General features: G+C 39.0%; 1 protein-coding gene across 4 annotated transcripts in view; it reads left to right on the top strand.

Moving 5' to 3' along the window:
- The window catches only part of qkia (QKI, KH domain containing, RNA binding a), an 84,219-nt gene extending 62,195 nt beyond the window's left edge, over positions 1 to 22,024 (top strand). The window contains exons 5-8 of one of the 4 annotated variants that reach the window (XM_048191897.1): positions 12,434 to 12,521; positions 14,115 to 14,513; positions 17,257 to 17,331; positions 18,316 to 22,024. In XM_048191897.1, coding sequence (XP_048047854.1) covers positions 12,434 to 12,521; positions 14,115 to 14,513; positions 17,257 to 17,331; positions 18,316 to 18,332 — 579 coding nt within the window. In that variant the 3' untranslated portion in view covers positions 18,333 to 22,024. Of the gene's footprint in view, positions 1 to 12,433; positions 12,522 to 14,090; positions 14,514 to 17,256; positions 17,332 to 18,315 lie in introns of all 4 variants that reach the window. The other 3 variants (XM_048191896.1, XM_048191900.1, XM_048191899.1) reach the window with 3 other exon arrangements.
- Positions 22,025 to 22,577: the final 553 nt, after the last annotated feature.

Genomic DNA, 22,577 nt, shown 5'->3' with positions numbered 1-22,577 from the left:
TGCTACAAGGTGACATTGCACATTTCCCCTCAAGGTGTGTGTTTGAGAGAGAGAGAATCTGTCTAACAGACAGCAGAAAGTCACTTATTATCATTGACAATAGCTGTGTTGGTATTTGAGGTCAGTGTTAATCCTGGTGTCCCAACATTCTCAGAGGCCCAGTGAAAGACCTTCTGGGAAAATGCTAGCCTGAGATATCCACCCTAAATACCCCTTCGCTGCGAACGGTGCACTATATCTACACAAACGTTCTTTAGCATGTCTGCTCCCAGTTGGTATTGGTGCACTAGGGAATGATGGGAAATAGAAGCTCACACCTATGACATCTCATTAAGAATCTAGGCCACTATGTGTCCATTCCCTTTACCTCGGCTAATTAAAGTGGCATGTCAAAATATTTTTCTGGGTTATTTTAGTGTGCTGGGTCGACAGGAGCGAGCAAAGGTTTGAATTCATAATGGTGGACAGAACTTATTTATATTCAGTACTACTAATACTTTCTTTTGTGGATGCCCCTGGCTATTAGGAGCATGTAGCATCTCTTTTTGTTCGATGTTTGTCAGGGAGGAACTTCCTGCTAGATTGTGACATCTGTAGTAACAGTTATGCCTCCAGAGCTCAGTTCTTCAGTCTGGCCCTTTCCTTTATTCCTTCCTTTCTTATGGCTTTCCTTTTTTCTGAATTTTGTTTCAGCTCCGCTTGTGCTTGTAGGCAGAAATCGACTAGAGAACCAACTTGCTGCTCCCTGTGTCCTCCATGATGCTTCCAATATCTTAAAAGCCACAAAAGAAGGGGGAGGGAGGTGAGAGAGAAGAGGAGGAATGGGGAGCTTTGCTCACACAACGCTCCCAGCATCTCTGTGAATGGGCTTGTCCTTGCCTGTAACAAAGTGACTGGGTTAGCAGTGTTTGCACTGTAGCCTGGAGCCCTGTTCCTTTCTCTTGTCTCTTCCTTTCTCACACACACACACACCCACTCTCTCTCACACGGTCTCTCTTGGCACATCTTTTATCCCGTGTACTCCAATAACCATCACATTCAGCGCCTGTGCCAAGCACAATGAGTCCCCGATCTGGAGAGGTTTCAAGCCTCTCTGAGTTGTCATGGGTGCTTTGCATTTGTAATCTTTTCCCAATTCAGGAATGCAGTTAATTTCACACCATACACCTGGTTATAGACCTCTCACTCACTCTTGGGCTCAGAGGAAAGGCGAGGGAGAGACAGATGGTGTATAATATACGACAGGCGTCATGGTCTGTGGGGCGTAACGTCCTCGTCAGCCAAATTCTTGCCGTCAGCTCGCGGGCTGTGTATCTTGTAGTACGCTGTCTGAAATGAAGACTGTTCTGGGCAGCCAGCTCATCGTGATCAATAAACACCTTTACTTGAACATACATAATCACTCTCACCTCCTTTCAGACCCATGTAACAAACAAGTACAAAATGCAATCTAGTTGCTGCTTTGGTATGAGAATGCCTGTCCATATTATACCCATCAGGCATAACATTGACCACTGACAGATGAAATGAATAACACTGATAACACTTATCTCTTCATCACGGCACCTGTTAGTGGGTGGGATATATTAGGCAGCAAGTGAACTGTTTTGTCCTCAAAGTTGATGTGTTAGAAGCAGAAAAAAAGAAGCGTAAGGATTTAAGCGAGTTTGACAAGGGCCAAATTGTGATGGCTAGACGACTGGGTCAGAGCATCTCCAAGACTGTAGCTCTTGTGGGGTGTTCCCGGTCTGCAGTGGTCAGTATCTATCAAAAGTGGTCCAAGGAAGGAACAGTGGGTCATGGCCGGCCAAGGTTCATTGATGCACGTGTGGAGCGACGGCTGGCCCGGTTGGTCTGATCCAACAGACGAGCTACTGTAGCTCAAATTGCTCAAGAAGTTAATGCTGGTTCTGATAGAAAGGTGTCAGAATACACAGTACATCGCAGTTTTTTTTTTTTTTGTGTATGGGGCAGCATAGCTACAGACCAGTCAGGGTGCCCATGCTGACCCCTGTCCACCGCTGAAAGCACCAACAGTGGGCACGAGAGCATATAATATAATATATTATAATATAATATATATTTTTTTAATTTTTTATTTTTTTTTTTTTTGAGAGAGAGAACTGTCTCTTTAAGCATGCAGCTGCATTTATCTTTAAAATGGCTGGAATGTAACAGTATTGTACGGGACAAATTCAGTGCGGCTTGAGTTTCACTGGCTGAGATCATTGGAGATCTTGGAGGACAAAAGACGAGGAAAAAAAAATCATGGTGAATGCAACCACCTGTGACGACAGCCTCCTGAAATGCATGCAAGTTGCCCTGCAGGTCAGTGCAACCCGTCCGAGAGTGCTTTTGTGTCCCTGTTTTCAGAGCATGTGTCGCATCCGATCAGACTCAAGCCCCAGCTGCAGGGTCTAGAGCATAGGATCATGGGTAATGGGAACATCCTCAGCCGTGAGCTTGTAAAAGCCCTGTGCACTGCCTCTGTGACGTGGCTCGTAGATAGCTGGAGAGACATCAACGCTCATTTCTCCTCCTTGCATAAGTGTTGGTACAAGCAGAAGAAAGGGTCAAGGGACTTGATACTGTAGACATACTTGAAGCACAGTGTTGTGTTCTGCATATGTAGAGAAGTTGTTTAGAAGGTTACTATGAAATTCACTGAATATGTTTATGTAATTGTTATCTGATATTAGAAATTTAAATTTTATTGTTGTAGTCAATATTGTATTGGTCAATATTGGATATTTATTTGTGTATGCCGATTTAGCTATTTTTCACATTCAGATTGCAGGTGGGTCATCTAACAGTCACTTAAAAGTAATGTTTAGAAACACTAATAATTTGATTTAACACTGTTAAATGTAATCTTTACCAATTTCTTGAAGCATTGGCCATCTGATAGGCCCAATAGGTTGAGATTGTTATCCTTCTGTGCTATGTCCTGCATTATAGTATGCTCTCCATCTTTATCTTCTTCCCTAAAGCAGCTGTCCTCTTTTACTTTTCGTGGTCTTCTTGGTTGGAGCCATGGTTTGCACCCCAGGCTTACTGACCACCAGAACCGCAACAGGAAAAAGCTTCTCTTGGGGTCTGTATGCTAATCCGTCCTTTGCTGGCAGCTGCTTCAAACGCTCCATTGGACTGGCAGTTCGTCAGACTCTCTGAACAGAATGGAAAGAGCAGACCCAAAATAGACTGGGATTTACTGTGTGCCTATTTTCACCTGAGCACCTGCCATTTTTAAGGCACAAATTCGAGCAGCGATGTGCGAAGCGTACCACTTCACACAGTGCAGTGGGATTTGTCTTTTAATTTTCAGCTTTAAAGTGATTTTCCTGGCTTAACAAGTGTCACTACAAATGAGAAAGTAGTTTCATAGAAAGAAGACTGGTGTTTATTTACTGTCTAAAAATCACATTTCGCATCACATTATTTTAGATGCTCTTGTCTGCGGTCTAATGTTAAGCGCCTTTCTGAAGTGGAAATGATAAACTGATGCTGTAGGGAGCGTTTTAGTAAACTGTTTTTTTTTACTGTTCTATTAGACCATCTTTTTATGATACTGATGCATAATTTACAAAGACAGGCAACATTTTGTGCTTTTGGGTTAATGCCACTCATCTCAGCTAGTGAACATGCGGTCTCGTTAAGTTGTTGTTCTCTCTGGGATTTCAATTGCCCACTCTTCACAGACTGCTGTGGCCCTGTAAAGTGCTCCAACAGTGACCCTGAGGGCCTTCCAGTTATCGGCTAACTACACATTTCAGAGTACACTGTGCTGCATAGCAGTGTGCAACAGCATAATTCAGCTGAGACAGAAGTGGTGCTACACTTTTCAGTGTTGTCCCAGGTTTAGTTAAGCAAGAAATGTAGATTCAAATGAATAGATCAGTCTATTTGCATCAAAGCAAATAAGCTGAACCAAATAACTCCGTTTTAGCTAGTGTGACCCCATCGTTTAGCCTGCACTTATGTCAGCCCAAATTATCTGTACCCTTCCCACTACCCAGAAAATATCAACGTTAGGCCCTAGAGAATAAAGCGAGAGCAAAGGCAGAAATGCTGATAATTGAAATTTTATTTGTACAACCCTTTGTGAAAGGTGATGCAAACATTTTTCTACTGCAGTTTCCTTTTCTGACTCTAGCTGTGCTGAACTGCCAACAGAAAGCTTTTGGAAAAATGATATTTATTCAACTATGCAGAAACTCAAGGATGAATCTTCATAAAAAGAGATGGAGCTGCTTTAATTTCCAATCCCTTCCAATCCTTGACCCCTTATTGGAAATCTGGGAATGCTTCTGCCAGAGAGAGTGGTGGAAAGTAAATCTGTAATGTTAAAAAGACTCACTGCAAAATTATCAGGGCTCTGTGATGATCTGAAATAGGGATGCTCAATTAATCTGTACCGTATTTGTTAACTAGCATTAATATATATTGTATATTAAATTGTGCATGCTCATTTCCTTTTACATTCAGATTTATAACTGTCAAATGTACGTTTTGATACCTAAAATCACCATTGATTATACTTTTTTTTTTTGTCTGTTTTAATTTTATTTATACAAAATAGTATAGAATTTTAATATCAACCATTTATCAGTTATCAGCATATATATATATATATATATATATATATATATATATATATATATATATATATATATATATATATATATATATATATATATATATATATATATATATATATATATATATATATATATTTTTTTTTTTTTTTTTTTTTTTTTTTTTTTTTTCCTTACCTTTTTCAAGTTATCATTTACATACAGTGTGACAGATCTTTGACAGTGAAGGATGATATTTCAGCAATAACAGTCTGTAGGTTTGATGACATCTGCATTTTATTAAGTTGGCTGCTGAGATGACATCTTAAGATGGCCCTGGACAAAGACTCTGAATTGGGTATTGGTTACATCCATAACTTGTTCCAGAAAGAGCCCCAAAGTCAACTTGTGACTTTGAAAAGTTAAAGAGTCCATCCCCAAGCTCTCCTTCCTGTAACAAGCTATCTGGGTAAATAACATAAACCTCTTAGTTTGCAGTCCACCTCTAGAGGTTAGTCCAGCCCCTGACTCTTCTGAAAACAGTTGGCTGCAATCTCTTCTGGTTCCAATAAAAGACCCCCTGCGGACATCAGTCCAACTGCATTTCCTTTGAACAGGCTACTAATCCTTTTACTTTGGGGAGAATTGCTGCAGACTGAAACGCTAGTGTTTGCACTCTAGCCTAGTTACAGGGATGTTTTTGTGCCCCCCTTTGGCTTTCTGCACTCCCACCCCTGTTACATGGTGTCTGGGCTAATTATCCACTCATTCAGAGTCAGATGAGGACAGGGACCACTAAGGATCAGTCCTGGCATCTAGAGAATCCTCTCGAACCAATCTCACGGAGAGAGCCAGGAATGATTCCTTTCATCTTCTCGCACTGTTTTCGAGGGCAGAAAAAGATTGATAGGTCATACGTTAGCAGTTGTAGACAATACCAAAATTTGCTTGCATGTAGAGCATTTTATCCCTCCTATCTTAGGCCATAGTTAGCAGAGTCCATAGGCAACAAATGTCCAAGAAGCCTAATTTAAGATTTTTTTTTAATTTTTTTTTATTCCAATTTAATTTAAATGCGTTTATCCTGACCTTCTCCAGGAGTTTTTGGTTGCAATTTGGCCCAATACATCTCCGTTACTCTTCATTTGTGATCTCCCATTGCCAGTGCACAGTGTCTCCTGAAGTCAGCAGAACTGAACACGTCATCAAGATTGTGTGTGGACTCTTTCAAATTCAATATGTTTTCCAATTTTGCTCAAGCAAAACATCTTTTCGCGCAGCATGCATTGGTATATTAGGCTCTGTGCCTTCTGCTTGCTAATATATTGGCCCTGACCCACAGAGCAGTTTGGCTATCACAGTAGAGACCTTGACTGCACTGGCCAACACTTTTCATTTTGTGTATTTGCTTTGCAGCTGCTATCCTTGACTGTGAAGTAACCACGTCTAGGCTGTTGGGGAAGCACTGTTTTCAAATTAGCCTCAATATGGTCTATCAGTCCCCACTGCATGTTCAAGGGGCAGTGCTGCTTTTATTGGGATTTGCAGATTTATTTATTCAGGCCTTTTTTCCCCAGCTGATTCATTCCTCTCATTTGCCCCAGATGAACACAGGGTTAAGGGGGTTGTAAACCGGGCAAGGTTGGGTCACAGTCCAGAGCTGACAGCCCAGGCGGCACAGAGAGCACGCGGATCAGCTTTGACTCTCAAATCTCAGAATCTGATGCAAATCCGGCAGTATTTAAACCTCCAGATCAGCCTTCCCAAATCCTTTCAAGATATTCTCGGCTCGATTGGGTGGCATTAAAGGATCATAGGAGCAGAACAAAACATCGTCTGGCTGTGAGAGAGAGAGAGAGAGAAAGAGGAAGAGAGGAGGGAAAATTAGAAAAAGAGAGAGAAAGAAGAGGGCGAGTCAGCTGAAGGTTTTACAATGTGTTGCACCAATGGAAATCATGGATCACTTTAATGTTCCCTCTGTTTCTGCACCCCTCCCTCCCTCATCTTCTGTTGTGCTTTATTTTGTTTGTTCGCTCACTCTGATCTCTGTCCTCACAGCCTGCTTTGGTGAAATCCAGCGTAATCCCGTACGGGTGCCTTTGTCCAGTGCATGTAAACATCTGTGCAGCATTTTAAATACAGCTATCACACTCCAACCTGGCCTACATATTATATGGTGATCATTTCGCAGATCTTTTTATCCAAAGCACTGTACATGACGCATTGTGCATCTTGCCTTAGAAAAAGACCGCTCATAAATCAAATTTGCAACCTTTTGCATTTTTAGCCTAGAGATGTAACTGCCTGAATGTCACTATATGTAGTAAAATTAGGTTCACTGTGAGAATGCTTGCTTGATGCGTGTAATCTCATTTTAATCACCATCTATTACTTTTATGTGTGGATCTGAGTTATTTGCAAGGCATTATTTGTCACTTCATAAAAGTTAAAAAATTAAAGGTCTTTTTTTTTTTTTATATATATATATATATATATACAGTACAGTCCAAAAGTTTGGAACCACTAAGATTTTTTATGTTTTTAAAAGACGTTTGGTCTGCTCACCAAGGCTACATTTATTTAATTAAAAATACAGTAAAAAACAGTAATATTGTGAAATATTATTACAATTTAAAATAACTGTGTACTATTTAAATATATTTGACAAAGTAATTTATTCCTGTGATGCAAAGCTGAATTTTCAGCATCGTTACTCCAGTCTTCAGTGTCACATGATCCTTCAGAAATCATTCTAATATGCTGATTTGCTGCTCAATAAACATTTATGATTATTTTCAATGTTGAAAACAGTTGTGTACTTTTTTTTCAGGATTCCTTGATGAATAGAAAGTTCAAAAGAACAGCATTTATCTAAAATACAAAGCTTCTGTAGCATTATACACTACCGTTCAAAAGTTTGGGGTCAGTAAGAATTTTTATTTTTATTTTTTTGAAAAGAAATTAAAGAAATGAATACTTTTATTCAGCAAGGATGCATTAAATCAATCAAAAGTGGCAGTAAAGACATTTATAATGTTACAAAAGATTAGATTTCAGATAAACACTGTTCTTTTGAACTTTCTATTCATCAAATAATCCTGAAACAAAATATTGTACACAAATATTTTGTACAATTGTACACATTAAATGTTTCTTGAGCAGCAGATCAGCATATTAGAATGATTTCTGAAGGATCATGTGACACTGAAGACTGGAGTAATGATGCTGAAAATTCAGCTTTGCCATCACAGGAATAAATTACTTTGTGAAATATATTCAAATAGAAAACAGTTATTTTAAATTGTAATAATATTTCACAATATTACTGTTTTTTACTGTATTTTTAATTAAATAAATGTAGCCTTGGTGAGCAGACGAAACTTCTTTTAAAAACATAAAAAATCTTAGTGGTTCCAAACTTTTGGACTGTACTGTATATATTTACAAAAAAATTATACATTTATTTTATTTTTTGTCACTACATTGAGGATATTGATGCCTTTGTTTGCAGGCTGCTTTTTGGTGAAATTTCCCAACTAGGTCCATTTAATTACCATTACAAACCAGCAACACATCTGTGCTTTACTCTACCAAACTTGAAACCCTGTGTTCCATCCACAAACTGAATAGAAAAAAAACATTAGCAGTAATAACATTAGTTTTACTCTGAAAATGTCTTGAGCTCAGGTTTAGTTCCACTCAAGTCAACTGTCTGAGTGTATACAGGGCATTACCTCCATGTAGTTGACAGCAAGAAGGGTGGTGTAACTGCTTGTCATGCACAGTAATCTCTCTCCGCTGACTGGGTGACTGCTGAAGTTCATGCGGAAGCTTTCACAACACAGTCAAGGTTTTTGACATCATTTCTGAGCTAAAACTGTCTGAATCATGTAGATTGTTGGAGATTTGCTGGTGAGGGTGGAGTTGAAAGATATTTTTGTATTAAAGGGGAACTTGGAAGTGCTGGAAGTGATAAAGGTAACTGTCATAAGCCTAGAAAAATTGCCTGATGTCAAATAGAGCTTTCTCTCTACTTTTTTTTTTTTTTTTTTTTTTGTAGTGTGAACAAAAACACTACAAAAAAACTTTTTTTTTTCTTATCTGGTGGTCTGTGTTTTAGTAAAAGATGATCTTCAATTATAATTTAAACTCATAAAAAGCTGACTTGGCTCTGTGTATGGTAATACTTAATTCCAATGGTCTTCAGATAAAGCCTGCAATTTTCTCTTCTGGACACCTGATGAAGGACACCAGCCGTCCCACAGAGCTACACTGAAAAAGGAAATGGACTCAGAAATGGCTGTAAACGTTTTAATATGTAGAGGAAATGCTGTATTTCTGTGCGTGTAACAAAATTGATGTGCTCAAAAGCTTTGCTTTCACAGTCTACCATCCCCTGTCCTCCCCCACGGCCAATGAGAGCCGCTTCACTCCGTTGCCCTTACAAATAGACCCCACTGATTGAATCTGATTCCTGTGGATAGAGCAGGATTATTGAGCAGCCTTTCCTGATGTGTCACACCCAGAAGTATGTGTGGAAACGTTCTCTCTGTGTCAGCTTTTGTTGCTTAAATCAGAGGGATGTCGCCCCAGAGCCTCTTACCATCTGATGACACACAGCTCTCTGAAACACACACTTTCTTTATTTTACTTCTTCCCTCCCTTCCTCTCTCACTTGGAATAATCTCTAAATTTTTTACAAACATCCTGACAATGCCTCCTCTCGAGAGGAAGAATCAAAGAAAGAGGGCGTTATAAAAGGAATGAAGGAAAAAAATCTGACCTCAAACAGAAAATGTCCACTCTACAGTGACTCGAAGGAAGTCTGTGCTCCACTAACCCCCGTGTCATCATAGACCAGTGGGGAGTTACTCTTACCGACCAAAGGCACTGCAGCCTCATTAAATACCCTGCAGAATGAGCCAGAAACACAGTCTTAGTTTGTGGGACGAGAGAAAATCGACTCCATCTGCTTTTACGGTCAGCACTGAGATGTTGTTATTTGGATTTAGAGCTGAGCCAACCACACAAAGTCCTGCTTCAGCAGAAATAAGAGCGTGATTGTTTATGGTGTTTTGGGGCTTTTTCGACTCGTTTATCCTCTTCCTCACCTCTCTTAGAGGGATAAATAGGCCCGGCTGCCCCTGCCTCTGATTTCCCTCCTTGCACTGCCACATTGCTTTAATCTGCTATAATATAATGAGTTACCTATTTTTTGGTATGAGTTGTTTTTAGTAATAGTTTTGTTTTGTTTTTTTCCATAATAAGTTTATATAATGATGTATGTGGTGATTTACGTATTTGTTTCTCATTAAATGTGCCGTAGAACGTCTTTTCAAAAGATGTAATATAAGTCACATGTCCCCTGAATGTGTCTGTGAAGTTTCAGCTCAAAATACCCCATAGATTTTTTTTTATTCATTTTTTTAATTGCCTATTTTGGGGCATCATTAAATATGCGCCGATTCAGGCTGCGCGGCCCCTTTAAATCTCGTGCTCTCCTCACCCGGAGCTCTCGCTTGCCTTAAACAGCATATAAACAAAGTTCACACAGCTAATATAACCCTCAAAATGGATATTTACAAAGTGTTCGTCATGCAGCATGTCTAATCGCGTAAGTACAATGTTCGTTTGGATGTTTACATTTGATTCTGAATGAGTTTGATAGTGCTCCATGGCTAAAGCTAACATTACACACTGTTAGAGAGATTTATAAAGAATGAAGTTGTGTTTATGAATTATACAGACTGCGAGTGTTTAATAATGAAAATAACAACGGCTCTTGTCTCCGTGAAATCAGTAAGAAACGATGGTAACTTTAACCACATTTAACAGTACATTTAACAACATGCTAACGAAACATTTAGAAAGACAATTCACAAATATAACTAAAAATATCATGTAATCATGGATCATGTCAGTTATTATTGGTCCATCTGCCATTTTTCGCTATTGTTCTTGTTTGCTTACCTAGTCTGATGATTCAGCTGTGCACAGATCCAGACGTTAATACTGGCTGCCCTTGTGTAATGCCTTGAACATGGGCTGGCATATGCAAATAGTGGGGGCGTACATATTAATGAGCCCGACTGTTACGTAATAGTTGGTGTTATGTTGAGATTCGCCTGTTCTTCGGAGGTCTTTTAAACAAATGAGATTTACACAAGGAGGAAACAATGAAGTTTAAGACTCACTGTATGTCATTTCCATGTACTGAACTCTTGTTATTTAACTATGCCAAGATAAATTCAATTTTTCATTCGAGGGCACCTTTAAAGTCAGCTTGAAGCAGAAATTGTGATTTTGGAAAAAGAGTAGGCAAGATATTCTGCCAATCACATGGGCCTAGAATGACATGAGGGTAAGTAAATGACACACTTTTGGGCTTATTGTATCGGTGTGGCTCTGTAGTGGTGGTTCACCCTTACTGGCTAAGGTCCAGTGTATTTGCTTGAGCAGGAAACCCTGGAGAAAATCTTTGCACTTGTTGAATGGCCGACTCATTGTCAGTTCAGACGGTATTAGAGCAGCTGTGCCGGAACTGAGATCTGCTGGCCAGTATAAGAGTGAACAGACATCATTTGTAAGGCGGAGGAAGGATGTGTGACAGGAATGCTGCTCGGTCATTGGAAACTTTCAATGGGTGCATGTCTGTTCAGTTTCACTGTTTATGATAGGCTAGTGGTAGAGGATTTGATCTGGTCTTAAAATTCACAGGACTAATCCTAGGTGAAACGCGTTAAGGACGGCACTGGAAACTCTCTTCACCTGTCAGGCTCAGAAGAAGTTAAATGGACAATTTAAGATTTTTTATTTTTTTTTTCTCTTTCTGTGCTGCGTTCGGTTTAACCTGAGTCTGCTTGCTTTGTTCTGTCTTCACATGAGTAGCGTTATTGTAACAAGCTCATAGATGCATCTTCATTGGCTCTCCATGAGCTCCTTGAATGTGAAGGGTCCAAACAAAAGCTTTGCTTTCTAGAAGAGAATGTTTTTGTGTCTCTATTGAATTACTGAAGTGCTTAGGAATGGGTGAGTCATTCATGCGGGGGCATTCCGTAGCTTTAGTGCACAGTTTTTAATCTTTTTTTTTTTTTTTTTTTCTCCTCTCTCTCTGATTGAGGAAATTACTTGGGGTCTCGCTCAGCTTTGAATCATGTGGATGTGTAGATTTGTACGCATCTAGAGCAGCATTAATTCTGCAGTCAAGTCCCTTAAGGGCAACTCTCACAATACCACTCAAATATGGTGTCTGTCAAAGTAGTTTAGCCTTTGATGTGTGCTCTCCCAAGTTAACTCTGAAACACCATGAAAAGTTAAAGGTACCCCAGTCCTCCAGTGTGTCTGTTGCTTGATGTGTAAATCTCTGTCTCTCTCTCTCCTCCTCCTCTCTGCAGTTGGAAGTACGAGTACCTTTGCATTTTTTTTTTTTTGCATTTTAGCTGCTCTGCGTTGAGAGATCTCATGTTTGGTTTACTCTTTACTCTTTCTTAGTAATCAAAAGTGTGCATCTTTCTCTGTCTAGAAGCACTAGACTTTTAGTTCCTGCTGAGAGTAAATGTGTTTACTGCATTCTACTCCAAAACTTAGTATGTTAAAGTAATGTTCATTGTTAAAGTAATGTTCTTTTATGAATAATTTTCTCTAATCTGATTTTACATTTAAAAAGAGGAAAAACTTTATTTTTACCTTATTGCATGTGTTTTTACATGCTTTACTTGCATTCCCTTTTTTGATTTGTTGATTTTATTAAACTTTTTTTTTTTTTAACCAGATTGTCCTCATTTCTACATTTTCTACCAGTTGGTGATTGTTTGTGCAAGTAATGAGAGTCCCTCTGATTTGTCGGTTTCTTTTCTTAGGCTGAAGGAGAAGATAATCTAAAAAAGATGCAGCTGATGGAGCTGGCCATTCTGAACGGAACATACAGAGACACCAACATCAAAACGCGTAAGGAGACATTCACACACCGACAGCTAGACACTTAAGAACTTTATATAAACACACACTCCAGAATGAAATGACAGCACACCCACAAGACAACCATTAAAGAATGAGTTCAGCTGTGATTGTGTTCACAGTGACTAAAGACATTTGTTTAAATGCTTGCACACACACAATCACACCCATATGTGCAGAGTTTGCACAAAAATATAAAATCAAAACCAACCATAATCCATCTTATATCCATCCTTAATCCATGTGTAAATGCACACACACACACACACGCAGTGACACATAGAACACATTTTTTTCTGACCATAAATGAGCGATTAAAAAAAGCAGAGCACTTAAGAGTCATCAGACATAAGATGCTCATGTTAATTCTAGAAGGAATCCTTTTCACTGCAGACTCCTCATGAAAACATCTAATCATCTGCCCACAGTCTAGTATTTCTGTCTCTCTTTATCCCTCCCTCTCTTTTTCTCTTTCTCCCTCTCTCTTTCTCCCACTTCCTTTCAAAGCTGTTCCAAATGCAATCACAGCTTGCGTAATCTTGGTGTGGCACACAGAATCATTTTACTGCATGATTGTGTGATTTTTAGGTTGTCTTCAGGTCATAAATGTGTATTATTGCTCAAAGGTATTTGCATACAACTCCACCCATGTCATACATATTCATTACTGCAATGCATATCCACATTGACATAGAGTGATTTGGGCTCTTGTATACTGCTCTGTAATGTAACATTTGCATGATTGTATACATATGAGTGTATGGATTTATGATTGTGTGCATGCATATTTGGATATATATGACGGGGATATTTCTTTGGAAGAAGCACATCTGATTCTGTTCGCTTCAGTGCAGAATGTTTACAAGCATTTTAATTTTCAGCCCTGTTGTGGTTCTTTCCTCTCCACATCTCCACTAAATGTCCCAGTGGCATGTAGAGGTTTTGATTCATGTGGGAAAGCTTATGGCAAGTTAGTTGAATCTATTCTAGAAAGTCCATTGTACAACAATAAGAAATAACATCATGTTTTAGCACACAAACCAGTGAAGTTGTGCGTCCTCTAAATGCCACAGGACATTAAAATCAGATGTGCTGCTTTGAATCAGTTACTCTATGTTGTGTATTAGTGCCTGTGTTTTGATGATCGGTTTGCCCTGGTATGATCAATCATCAGTTTCTCCTTGTGTTTTAGTTTTGATTTAATTTTTTGTAATGATTTTGGTTGTGGGGTTTGTTTTAGTTTGCTTTAGAATGTAACTTTTTTTTGTGGTTCATTGACCATCGCATGGACTAATTTTCCTTTATTTTTCCCCCCACCCTCTTTTTTCCTCTTTTCATGTACTTCTGTTTTCCTTTCCCTGCCTGTGCTTTTCTCACATCTGTTTTTGTGCCTTCTGTCCATTTCTATTTTCCCCCTTCTGCTCTAAAAATTTTACACACGTTCACACACCCAACCTCCTCCTATGGCTCTATCTCTTCCATTACTTTTCTCTCCGTGTCATCCTGTCTCTTTCTCTCCCTTTCACTCTTTCTATCTTTCACTCTTTCGTTTTACGGCAGCCACCCTTGCGTTCTCTCTTGCAGCAGCGGCAGCGGCTGCTCAAGGCCCGCGTTTGATCGCAGCCCCTGCGGGTCAGGTCCTCCCCCCGGCTGCCCTCAGGCCCCCCACTCCGGCAGGGACCCCTATCATGAACATCATCCGGCCCACTCAGATGGCCACTGTGCTACCCAACGGCACCCCTACCTTGGTGCCCCCGACACCTGACGGGGGCATTATCTACACCACACCCTACGATTACCCTTATGCCTTGGCACCCACGTCTCTGCTGGAATATCCCATCGAGCACAGCGGAGTCCTAGGTAAGCGGGCGTGGGGGCTTGGCACTTCACCCTTTGGTGCCCCGCAAGAGGGCTTTGCTGGGGTGTTTTACGGGGGAATGTTCGATGGGGCGTCACCCGGCCCCGTTCAGGACTCAATGAAAGGTAAATATGTAATGACTAGCTCATGCTAGCGGGCTGGGTAATTCAGGTGATTAAAGACATAGCTACATAGGCACAAAAAGAAACGTTTTATGCCACTGAGACGGGCTGGGAAAGGGACCACTTAACTGTGTCTAAAACGAGGTATATTAGTCTTTCTAAAGTTTATTTTTTTTGCTGCTGCGTAAGAAGTCTTTTCTCAGGACGCACACACATTCGCTCTCGCAGACAGTGGCGACATGCTTGCTTGCACACATCTTTTTCTTTTCTTTTTTTCCCCGTCTCTCTCTTTCTTGCCGGAGGCTTTGTCAGGCAGGCTACTGGTGGATCCCCTTGGATTTCTCCTGGCTTTTGAAATCATTTCTCTCTTCCCTGCTGTAGCAGGCCTCGGTACCGGTGCCGAGCGGCAGAGAGAGAGAAAGAGCCCAGAGTCCCGTTGGGGATGTTCATTAAATTCTTCCACTATTCTCACTGTATCCAATTGTCTTATTTTTACCCTTGTGAACTTGAGTGCTCGACCCTATTCAGAGAGAATTACCCATACTCCCCTGCCTAGCGAGGGGCTTCTGCAAGCACTCGCAAAGATGGATAATAACTACGACATCACAACCTCTTTTACAGACTCGACACTTTTCATCAAAGCAATGCAAACATTTACAAATCAATTGTTTAAGTGGACATGGCAATCAATAGCATGATGAAGTCACATGTGCCAGCAGCCTAATATTTCGCTTGAAAAGCTTCAAACTTCAATCTTTGATTCGATGGAGGGCTTTCTGAGTTCAGTTAACTGAATCTTGTACAGTTGGCACATTTGGGTCTTCTGCTGTTCTGACAGTGCTGGGTTTCCACTTTTAAACTTAAACACTCACAAGCTTAGCAGCCTTTTATTTACTTATAGTATCGATCCAACATCAAACCACCCCCAGACCAGACCATGTTCTCTCTCACACTCTCTCTCTCTCTCTCTCTCTTTCACTCGCTGGGCTTCTGTGCGATCAGAAGTGATTTGCTGGACATCTGCTGTTGCAGCATAGCATGTGGGCGTATACACGCGCACACACACATATAAAGGGAAAGGTTAGCGAATCCAGAATTTTGTAATAAAAATCACTTTTGCAGTAAAAATATTTGTCCTTCGCAACTATTCTGTGATGTCATTGTGATTTGATAGTCGTCACACCTCATGGAGCTCCACAGAGTCATTTGCTAATGCTTAAATCAATAATGAAGATTCAGACTCATTCCTCTCCTGGTCTCACTCAATAATTGTAAGACTGAAAAGGCTTCCTTCACCAATCTGTCTCAAAGTCTGTGCATGCCAAGAGCAAAACAAAACATAACTGTGGCAATTTAATGTTACATCAACTCATCTGATTATACAAAATTCTCTTGCTTAAATGAAAAATACAACCCTTTGAATCTGAGTGAAAGTGAAATTTGTTTTATCAGTTGGGTTGCATTCTAAAATCTGATAATACAGATAATACAAGTGATAATGCAAGCCTCATTCAGTTTTGTGCATTGATATGTACATCTTTTCTGTTATCGCTATTTGTTTGTTCTTTTCAATCTGAGACCAACAATATTAACAAATGCCAGCTCCACTCTCTATCTATCTGGCATTCCATTCCAGGCACAAGATTAAAAAAATATATATTTTACTGATTGATTATAGAGAGCAATTAACATGGCATAAAAGAAAAACGACTGTTCATTCATGTCTGCATATACATTTTCACTCATTTTTGCTCTTGGCATTGAATAGACCTTCACCATGGAAGCAGTTACTACTCTATCAACAGCTACACTCTCAGAAAAAAAGTATGGCACTGTCACTGGGGCAGTACCCTAAGGTACAAAAGTGAAAAGGTATATCTTTCTACCTTATTTACCCCTAAATGGTATATATTAGTACCTTAAAAGGTACATATTAGTACATTTTCACTTTTGTACCTGAGGGTACTGCCCCAGTGACAAGTACCATACCTTTTTTTTTTTTTTCCTGACAGTGTTTTCAGATCAATTAGTTCTGTGCGTTACCTTTGAGATTGGCCAAGGAGATAATGTAAATTAATTAATTGTATCATCAACAATCTATTTTGATTTTCACTTTTGCCATCTTGTCTTTTTACTTATGTATTCTTGTGAGCAGAGAGAGTTTGTATTTTAGCCGGTTTGCTGAGATGTAGAAAGCATAAGCCAGGTGCTGTCGTACAGTAATCACAGGGTGTCAAAACTCGATTTACAATTTGCTATCAAATGACGCTGCCTCCACTGTAGTCATTTATTTTTTCCTAAAACACATTTTTTTTAACCCATGATTCCTTGCCCGCCCGTCTCAAACAATTTTATTATCTTTTGAGTCAAACAAATTACTATGTAATTTTAAGTTGTAAGTTATACATTTATTAAATTCTGGGGGGGTTTTGTATGCATTTATTACGCTTGTATTTTTTATGAATTTTCTACCCAATGTGTTGATATTGTGAATATGTATTCTATATAGAAACAATTTAAATTTAAACATATAGAGGAGAATTCATGTAAAGCCTGTTTCACAGCTAGCCTGCTCAAATTGAGCCTCATTTTAAATGGATCTCTTAAATAAAAGGTCAAAATGCTCTGTATTTCTGGTTTGTACAATTCTGCTGCAGTGTTTGTAGCTGTGCTCCACAGGCTTTACATGTGTTTTTTTTTGCCTGGGCTGAAACATTTCTAACCTTATGGACCTGTTGTAATCTAGGTGCAATGGCTACTAAAGTGCGGAGACATGATTCACGGGTCCATCCTTACCAAAGGATAGTGACCACAGACAGAGGTTAGTTAGAAAAGATACTTCTACCTTTTTTATCTTTGTATTGCATCATCTCTGAACGGGGTATCGTACATGTTTATATACACTGCATATATTTACTGTTGAAATGTTTACATATCAAATGCCTCTGAAAACACTCAGGTTTACGGAAACACATGACTGTAACTGAATTAAATTCCGTTTGTTTAATAGCTTTATATATCAGTGCATTCCTTACTTGCGTCTAGATCCAAAAAATAGATTGTACTCTGTTTTGTGTTGCTTTGTTTTTCTGATTTGTTTAAATCGTTTTAAAATACAAAGAAGGGACTGGAATAAGTTTCCATTGCCAGCAAAGCCATTGGCTAAATGCTTAAGTTATTACCTCACTATTTTTTTTTATGTCTCAGGTTCGGATTTTGTTTGTTCATCTCTAAGTGTAAAATGTACTTCACACCTAGTTATCTTTTAGTTTTACTGAAGGTACTATTTTTTTTTTATTTTTTTTTTTATAGCAGATGTATTTTTGAATCCTGTGTATACATTCACTGAAAATAAAAATAAAAATCCCAAGTGATATTTTGCGACCTTTATCTGTTTATTTGCGTAACATAGCACTAGCTCTCTGATTCCCCCTCACAACTAATTACACTGTTCGTAACACGCATTTCGACTCGACACTAAAATGTTACTAGTTTGTTTGTATGTGTTTCTCGTTTGTCTACGTGATACCTCTCTGCTTTTGTTTGTGGGAACATGGGGCATTTTAGCGCTTTAATTACATGTAATAACGTTCTGATTGAACTCTGATCATGATGTTAGTGTGTCATGATCATAACGAGGTTTAGCCTGTGTTTGTCTCTTGGCCATGGAATTAAGGGGGTTTAAACAAAGATTGCATTCATTTTGCTGTTAAAATGATGTCATTCCGGTCTCTTCTTGCTAACTAATATCTTTTCTACCTTTTTTTTTTTTTTTTTTTTTTTTTTTTTGTTCCTAACCACCTAGCCGCCACCGGCAACTAACAAATGACCTCTGAACTCTGAACTCTTCACCCAATGATGAGCCGCCCAAGCCTGCCTGCTGATCAGATTAACTGGTAATTGCCTTTTGCTAGCCTGGTGGACGCAGAGAGAGAGGCACCTGTCCGAGCAGTGATCCTAACACAAACCAACATAAAACACACCAACCCTCCATACCAACACGTTGTGTAGCGATAACAACGATGATACTCTATTATTTTATGTTGTTTTTTATTATTTCTTTCTTTTTCTTTTTAAACCTCAAATGAATGGGTGGATGTTAACAGTGATGTTGCGTTACCCAAAAATCTGCACTGAAGTTTAAAAGCAATAAAGACGAGTCTTCTGCTAATTCAGCCCTTAAATGCATTTATACTTGCAAATCTCCAGTAAAAAAAAAAACAAAAACATAAAAAATAAATAAATAAATGATGACCCCAGTTTTATCAGTCATAACGCTAAACGGGGCATCAGGATCCAGATTATGTCTATACGCTACCCCACCCATTTAAACTGTCATTATGAATCGACAAAAGAAAAAGAAGGAAAGAAATCTGCACTCACACCAACTTGTGTATTTCCTGTCCTTCTCTGATGTAATCCTGTGTTTTTCAGTTGATGAGTTTTACTGTGCTGACACATTCTGGGTGTGCCTGTCCAGCTGACTTAGAGCATGGCTACAATGACAGATTGCAAAAAGCTTGTTTTGATTTCTTTGTTCTGTTACTTCTCCCTATTTAATTGCTTATGTTTCCATGTATCTTATTAGCGTTTGGCAATACTTGGAGATTTATACGTGCTGCTCGTTGCAGTATCTGTGCCAGCTCATTAGGGGGCAGTAGGCAGAGTCAGGCAGGGCAATAGCAGGAGAGTTTGGGGTGAAGTGTTTTTGGAGTCTTTAAATCTAGGATATTCAGGGTTGGACAGCTGGGATATGAACCGGAATCAGTTTACCGAACTATGCCATCCCAAAAACTCTCAACCCCTCCCCACATACAGTGCCTGAACTTTCTACAATTTTTTTTTTTCTTTGAATGAGCTGTGAGATAAGATAAAAAGACAAAAAAAAAAAAAAAATAACGAAGTATTATGTGTGTGCATTTAGCCAAAGGGTTTCCATTTAATGAATTTCATATATATATGAGTATGTATCTAACCGCCAAGGGTTCTGTCATTTTAGTCTAGAGTTTGAAAAGGTTTGATGTCATGCCTCTCTGTTTGTTATAATAGTGAATCAAAAATGGATGAAATGGTGTTATTGTCCCACAAGACGCTAATTTCCTTGGATGTACAAAAAATAAAGAACACTAAGGAAGATGAATGAGGTAGACAGAACGGGGGAGGGCATAACCTCACTGCTGTATGTATACACTTTTCTTTCTTTTGTTTCTGCTGATTTATCTAAAAAAAAAAAAAGAAAAAAAAAAATCTTTCCCCCTACCCACCTTTCAAAAATTAGTCAGCTGAGCTGAAACAAGATGCAGGTGTTCTTGTAAATGCCTTTATGAACTTAAATCCACGAGTGAGTTATTTCGATTTGTTTCAAACACCCGAATCAGATAGCCCATCCACAATGTGTCCTGCACACCCCCAGCTACTGAGCCCACTCTCTCATTTCTATACACCCTCTCAAGAAAACATAGGATGTGAAAGCCATGTCTGCCTGTTCGAATTGCTTTATACATACATGATATATATATAAAATGTATACAAATGTAGATATGTCATTGCATATTATAATACAGAAAGATCAAAATTAGATACTTTTACAGGGTGCTGGAGAAGAAATATATATTTTTGGCAATTTTAGCTTTTTATACTTAACTTGCAGTTACAAAATATGAAACGTAATACAAAAAAAATATATATAAAAACATTTGTAGAGTAGTACAGCAAAAGGTGGTAAAGAAATGTTGCGTGACTTTGGATACTATTGGCCAGGGGGAAAAAAAGCAGACCAAAATAGTCAAACCTTGGAATGTTGGAGGAATTGCATGACGTGAGAGGAGAAGAGTACAGTTAGAGAGATAAGTGCCTTACAGATGGTCGTTTCTTTTTCCGAGTGTTGCATTCTGTTCAATAATATCCAGCACCAACTAGTGAGAGCGCAGAGCGAGGGAGGGTTTGTGAAGAGGAAACACCCCAAGAGTTAAACCACAAGGCTGTTGCAGTGTTGTGCCACTGAATCTATTCTATGCAAAGGAATAGCAGTCATTTGACCAGCTAAATATGTGCCATGATTCGTCTTCCCAAAATTAAGTTGAAGTCTTGTTGTTTTGTTTTTTTTTGTTGTTTTTTCCTTTAATCCCTATTTGAACAAAGTGTTTTGTTTTCTCTTTATTTTATTGCATTATTATTCTTATATTATGAGGACAAAATCAGCAATGCTGTCTATGTATTTGGTTACTTACTGTGATTTTTAAGAACAACTGCCAATCATTATGTGGAAGTCTGCCAGGTGTTTTAGAATGGAGATTTCTGAAAGAAATCATTTAATTGGACTTCACCTGAAACCTCCTCTTGTTTCAAGACTTGCAAACTGGAAACTTTCGATCATTTTCACAATCATGTTTGCCAAAACGTACTTATTTTTATGCCAAGGAAGTGATTTTTTTTTTTTTTTTTTTTTTTTTTTTTGCATTTTGTTTTCGAAGACCGGGAGAGAGAAGGGGGCAGAAGGAAAAGTAGTAGTTAGCTCTCTTTGGGAAAGGCCTTTTTGGTGTTGTGTTTCACAACCGATATATGTAGCTTTACAGTGCACTGATCTGAGAAGAACAAATAATGCAAGGGGAGAGAAACTATAGCAATTTATTAAAAGTATTATTGAGAGGAAGGTCACAAGAATGTCCGTCAGTGCCAAACCCGAACAGTCACACAAGAGCCGCGGTATCAAATCACGATCTAAAGATCAAATCTCCCCCGAGCAGTTTTCAATCGTTGAAACAACTGGAGGTGTTGGTCAGATTTATTAAGATCACGTTCAACTTTGTGTCTTGTAACCCTGGCAGGCTCTGGTTTAGTCTTGTTCTTCACTTTTGTTACACGAAAAAGGTCAATGTCTTTTTTTTCCCCCTCTTTTCTCAGTGTTAAATACATGTTTTTTAATCATTGAAATAATGAAATGCAATATTAGAGAGGAGAAGAGACGACTACAGAGAAATGGACAGTATTAAACGAATCCCCTCTGCCATGTTACTACGTGCTGTTAATGTTTTGGAGTTGGGTTTGTCTATCAGGTGTATGGAGAAATCTCTTCCTGCCTGCCTACTACATGTGTAATAATGTAAATTACAGCCATTGTTACAGGTTTCTAATGTATTTTTCTAACTTCATTTTCTATGTACAAGTCATTTTTTCTGATCTCCTTTTGTGATGAAACCCACTACACCTTTTTTTTTTTTTTTTTTTTTTTTTTTCCCCATGTCCTCTCTCCTCCTCTGCCCTCCCTCCCCGCCCACTCTTTACTCAGATCTGTCTCTCTCATTGGGAGCGTTGCCTTTTCCTACAGTTTTTGTTTTCTTGCTGATTCTTTAGCTTGTTTAACTCATTAGCAACTTATTAGTTCCTCTTGTCATAGGTATTTTTACATGCTTGCATTTAGTTTTTATGGTGTATGCTGTTATTTTTTTCTTATTAACCTCCTTGGCATTTATTTTAATAAAACATTCTTAGTAAGAATTTTACTAACTTGCTGATATTGTTTTGTGTTGTGTTCTTTTTTTAACAAGTTTAATGAATCTACTACCTTGGTCTGGTTCACGGACTAACACGATTAAATCTGGTGTGTGAACACCCTCACAATTTCTCACAGATACGCACGCACACACACACGCATTCACTCAAATGCATTTTTCAGAGGTCCATACACATTTACACCACACACACACACACACACACACACACACACACACACACACACACACACACACACACACACACACACACACACACACACACACACACACACACACTCTCACTTCCACGCAGTCTAACAGGTAAATGTGCACGAGGCAGTCCGTCCTTCACTCCGCTCCTGCACTCTCATCTTTGTCGCTGTAGAAATCTTCCCAAGCGCGTGCTGCCATGCCTTGTCTGCCTCACTGTTCACGCAGTTTATTGGTGCTACTGGTGTTTCCTTTTTGTTTTGTTTGGGGGAAAAAACGCTGCTTTCTGTAGAACTGGATGTAATTGGGATTTAGATCTATGTAGAGTTAAAGCTCATAACTTTGTTACAAAACCCAACAATAA

The sequence above is a fragment of the Megalobrama amblycephala genome, linkage group LG5, assembly GCF_018812025.1.
Source record: "Megalobrama amblycephala isolate DHTTF-2021 linkage group LG5, ASM1881202v1, whole genome shotgun sequence".
NCBI lineage: Eukaryota > Metazoa > Chordata > Actinopteri > Cypriniformes > Xenocyprididae > Megalobrama > Megalobrama amblycephala.
The sequence above is the reverse complement of the archived record's forward strand: the minus strand, read 5'-3'. Positions and strand labels throughout refer to the sequence as shown.